We start from the raw sequence: 5,191 nt of genomic DNA, 5'->3' as shown, positions 1-5,191 counted from the left end.
TTCTAATTCTGATTCTAATATAACTAGCATACATGTTTCACTTTTTGTGAGAAGAAAGCACCCCTACAACAACTTCTGAAAGTGAACGGTAGTGTTTTACTCAAGCATTACATAAAAATGTCATTTTAACATTAGTGTAATCATTTTAACATGAGTTTAGCAACTGAATAATAAAAAGGAAAAATACAACACTGCTTAGTATTTACTCTATGAATTCAATATGCACTGATTCTTATTTAAGCTACAAAAGTTATTTAGGTAAGAGCAGTGAGTGATTTTCTCTGTGTCTTTTGCTCATGGCCCAAATATTGCAAGCCGTACATTTATGCACTTATGTACATTTGCGATATTTCGATAATTTCGATATATTGCACAGCCCTACTAATCGACGTCAAGCTTAAAGCGTCATGGCAGAGCTTTGAAGTCGACTAGTCGATTAGTCGGTGCAACCCCTAACAAATACTGACACATACTAACACTAACAACACAAACACAAATTCTTTAAATCATAACAAAAGATTATTAAAACAATGATTTCAATAGTAATTTGAAGTAAAACTTTTTAATTTGACGTTATTAAAAAACTGCACTTTTTAAAAGTGTACTTAAGTGTGTTAGCATTTTATTTCTTTATTATTATATTATCAGCAAGTAAAGATTTATTTTAAATATACAAGATTTGAAGTACAGTACAAGTGCACATTTAATACTTTTTTCCCCACAAGGCTTAGTTTCAAGATTTACATATATTACCCTGTTCACATCTGGCATTAACATCTATTTCAGAGAGGCGATCTGATCACAAGTGGTGAGTGCTTAGTAGAAATGTAAAAATGTGGTCCAGGATGTTTTGTGATTCAACAATTCTGATTACATTTGGAGGTAGACAGAAACCTATGTGATCACATTGCATAAGGAATGTAAAGCACAGTATCTGTCCTGATACATCCTGACTCACATATCAATCAACCATTTAGATAAAACAGGGGTTAAACGTCTAAAAAGGTTTTAACGTAAATGTAAAGCTGTATTTCTGAAAATTCATGCAAATACCCACTTACACATCATTATTAAAATGATATATAAATATTAATGTATTAGCATTAAGTAATTATGAACTTCCTAGTTCCGTACAAATGTCTAAAAGCGTGAACAAGCTCCCATGATGCATCTGAGAGAAAGGTGTGAGTCTTTTAGATGCAGGGAATGCGAAAACATGATGAAACCCCTCCTGTAAGTGATAAGAGTAAAAATAGCTGACCTATGAATAGAAGAAAGTGAGGGGTAGATTTATTGTGGATATGTCAGTATCACTGATAGATAGGATAAACCCAAAGAGAAACAGTAACTCTATTAAAACAGTCAGGGCTGATGCTGTTTGTGAGAGCCAAGCTCATAATGATCATGTATAATGATTGTTTAAGAGAATGAAAGAATGCAACTCCAAGGTCATGTTTTAGAGATGGAAATCACAGGAAAACCACCATGAGCTGTGTTTGGGTCAGATTTGACTGAAAAAATGTCTATTTTCCACAAGTTGGTATGATTCTTTAGGGTCTTCATGAAATGTCTGCAACATGTCTGTAACATTCTTTGGTTAAAATTCCTCAATGATTATGTAAAACAACACGATTTACCTAGTCAAAAACAGCTCTGTTCACAGTGACCCATTTTCCAATATTGCAACGTAGACTCTGAAAAACTGCAAAAACATGCCTATACATACATTTCACTGCAGTTTCCAGCTGAAATAAACATTAGTGGAAGTAAAATGCCAACAACTTTTGTTCCTTTTCACACAATAATGATTATGATTATGATTACGGGGAAGATTATCAATTAACACTGTGTTCCTTGCACAAAACTATGTTATGACCTCAAAACACTTTTACCATAGTGTGTGATTTGTAAACAAATACATATGTATGGCTTGTATGAAATCATTGTATACATATGTATGGCTTTCATGAAGTAGTAAACTTGCTCAGTAGCTCACCTGGTACAGCATTGCACCTGCAATGAGAAACACTTGGGTATGAGTCCTGTGCAACATGAGTCAATATTACAGAGCTCAAAAACTCATAGAAGCAAGTTAAACGCAATGTCACGTTTGTTTTTGCTCACACTATTGATTAGGTTTAGGGCGGGTTTGGTGTAGGTATGTTAATTTCAAATGCAATAGAGCATTAAGCTTTTAGTGCAACTTGTCATACATTACATTTCTGAACTGCCGTTATACATGCACTAACCAATGTAACAAAATGTTGCCACAGTCACGTTGAACTGTTTCTGAGAAAATGTTACATGCTATTTTATGCCAGTCACTAGACATTTGACTTTGAAACTGCCATGAAACATGATGCAAGCAACACTATATAACTTTTTATTATTTTATTTTATTTTTTATGACACAAGGCTGTTTAATAAACCCGCATCTGCAATGGAGAAAAAATTATATTGATTATAGGGCCTCTTGTGGACATGTCCCCTGAAAAGTGCAGCAAATTACATCAACGTATTTCAGGTTTTGCACAAATGTAGTATATTTCCAATGAGCTTGGGTTGAAAAATCAGTTTTTAAGCATAAGGCACTGTCTATGGCAGTGTCAAAAAAGTTGATTGAGCATTTGCTTTGCACCAGCATTTCTGTGCAACCTTTAAATTGATTTTTAAGCCATCTGTTCTCAATCTGGAGTCTTCGTACAGTGTTTTTCACTGGTGTGTGAGATCATGGAGAGGCTGCAGGCCGAGGCGACAGCATTCAGTTGCTGCCAAGCAGTGGCTGCCTTTGTGTTGGTCAGTAAGTGGCCGTGTCATTCTCTCTGTCTCTCTGTCTCTCTCTCTCTCTCTCTCCTTCTGTCCCTTTTCACCCCCTTTCTTATTTGTGGACAGAATTTGGGACAAAGTTTTCTCCCTAAATGAATTTAACAGCTCTCCGTTAAACACAAGGCCTGTTGTGCAGGCTAGGGTGTCGGGTCTTTATTAAACCTCTCTCTCTATCTCTCTCTTTAGGCTGGAGAGTTGAGGCTGACCTAAGAGGCAGATCTCACACTAACCGCTTTGTTCTCATTTTCATCCCTCCCTCTCTCTCTACCCCTTTTTTCAGTTGCTCACTTCTTCTCCTCTCTGTGTCCTTCTTCAACCCAAATTCATTTGAGATGAACATATTCATTCAAGTTCATCTAGTATTCTTTTTGATTTTCATCTTCCTTTAATTTTTTGACTTCCAAGTCACTCATTCCCATTTTAATCCTTTTTTCCTCCTGTCTTTCTCTCTTTTACTCATGTCTCTCTTTCTTTCCCTGGTTTGGCAGTGCTTATAAATAGCAGTATTGTCACTGTCAGTCCTCCCCTTGAAGGCGTTGTGCACACCAAACACTCAAACTTACCGCATTTTTTTACTAAGCCTCCCTCTGTTTCTCTCTCTCTATCTGTGTAACTCACATATAAACCTGAATATCAGTAATGTAATATGTATCTGGAGAGAGAGGCCATTAAAATTTGTGAAATGATTTGTAAAGTTATGTATTTCTACACTGTAAGAAAAAAAAACTGGGAAAAAAAATTAAAAGGTACTTGTAATTTTCTGCTGGGAAAAAAATCTGCCATTGTCTAAGTTTACGGACATACCATAATACACAATTCAATGTGCAATTCAAAATAACACCTGTGAAAAATCAATATGGAATATTGCTTCATGTTAACAGTACATTGGGCATTGCTTTTACAGACCGTTTTTAAGAGTGTAGTTATTCAGCATTCTCATTAGCTCTAAGTCAGCTCCCAGAATCAGAAGAAAATTTATATATTGCTTAAAGAAAATAAAGATGGTTTTAGAACCATTTTAGAATCAAGACTGTGGAATTAGAAGGCTTTCTGACAGGATCAGACCAAAATTTAAGTTGTTATACTCTAATAATCTGTTACGGGTGCATGTTTGTCCTATGGACTGCTAATAATTTTACGGTAATTGCATGCTTTTAAAGCTTTTCGAGGCCGTTTATTGTAAATGCATGGAAAAGAGTACTCCATTTAAAATTTTCTTTTGTGTTTAATACTAGGAATGAAGCAGTGGAAGTGCATATTGGCTTGAGATTTAGTTGGTTGTTTGGGATTTGGCCTGAAATTTTGAGCCACTTCTGTAGACAACTGACAGATATATCAGGATCATGCAGACACCCTAGAACTGTCTGTGAGTGAGACAGAAGGATGTTTCTCACACCTCTGCACCTGAGGGACATTACAGGAAGTTTGACTGTATTCACATCAAGGTGGCTTTGCCCTACTTCACATTCCAGCCTCATGCACCCTTAAGCCTAAATTAAATATGCTTGCTTAAGAAAAAATGCTTATTAATGCATTTTGGTAGTATAATTATATTCCTATATAATTAGAATAGAGAGGTGTATATTTATAGGAAGGGCATGCATATTAATCGTATTTGAACAGCAGGAGTGGTTCATCCATCCATCCCTCATTCTTTACTCAATCCCAGCACTTTATTAGGATAAAATCCAGCCCGATTCACAGTATCTCACCATATGCTACATTATTGAACAAAGCCTCAGAACAGAAGGATATAGATGATGTTCAGGAATGACTGCCTAAATTCTACATTATGTTATTTTTGCCTGACTGGCATGTATTTTGCATAATTGTTCTGGGAAAAAATTTTTTTTCCCTCTATATTACTGCTAGCATTTTCGATCATATCCGTGGTTAACCTAGTGTTTACCTTTTTTTTTTAATTTAAATTACATTTACTTATATATTGTCAGCCAGGTTAATGATCCAACTACTGTCTCATTGTTACATCTCTCTCCTGTTTCTGTTGTTAGTCACTGTACAGTGTGTGTGCCTATACAAATAGACTGGATCAGTTTACTTTTGCAAATCACTGAATAGACACAAACCTCAAAACCAGCATTATCCAGTGAGAAGTGTGGTGCAAACTATTGCACTTAATCATAGACTAAGTAATCCAAGTTTTCATTTACATTTATGCATTTGACAGACAATTTTATCCTAAGCAACTTATATTGCATTCAAGGTACATATTTACATACATATTTGAATTCATGACCTTGGCGTTGTTAGCACCATTCTGTACTGAATACAATTGTCAGTATGATGCAATATATTTTATGCATGGCTTATGTAGATTTAAAAAAAAAAGTAGCTAGAATATATA

General features: G+C 35.3%; 1 protein-coding gene across 1 annotated transcript in view; it reads left to right on the top strand.

Annotated features, from left to right (window-relative positions):
• Positions 1 to 2,730: 2,730 nt before the first annotated feature.
• Positions 2,731 to 5,191, top strand: part of LOC107560529 (neurabin-2-like) — an 18,155-nt gene continuing 15,694 nt past the window's right edge. The window contains exon 1 of the mRNA XM_016244744.1: positions 2,731 to 2,800. Within this exon, the coding sequence (XP_016100230.1) occupies positions 2,731 to 2,800 (70 nt within the window). The remainder of the gene's footprint in view (positions 2,801 to 5,191) is intronic.

Source organism: Sinocyclocheilus grahami, unplaced genomic scaffold (genome assembly GCF_001515645.1).
Source record: "Sinocyclocheilus grahami isolate Dianchi unplaced genomic scaffold, SAMN03320097.WGS_v1.1 scaffold733.1, whole genome shotgun sequence".
Lineage (NCBI taxonomy): Eukaryota > Metazoa > Chordata > Actinopteri > Cypriniformes > Cyprinidae > Sinocyclocheilus > Sinocyclocheilus grahami.
Note: the sequence above shows the minus strand (reverse complement) of the source record. Positions and strands in the feature narration are given on the sequence as shown.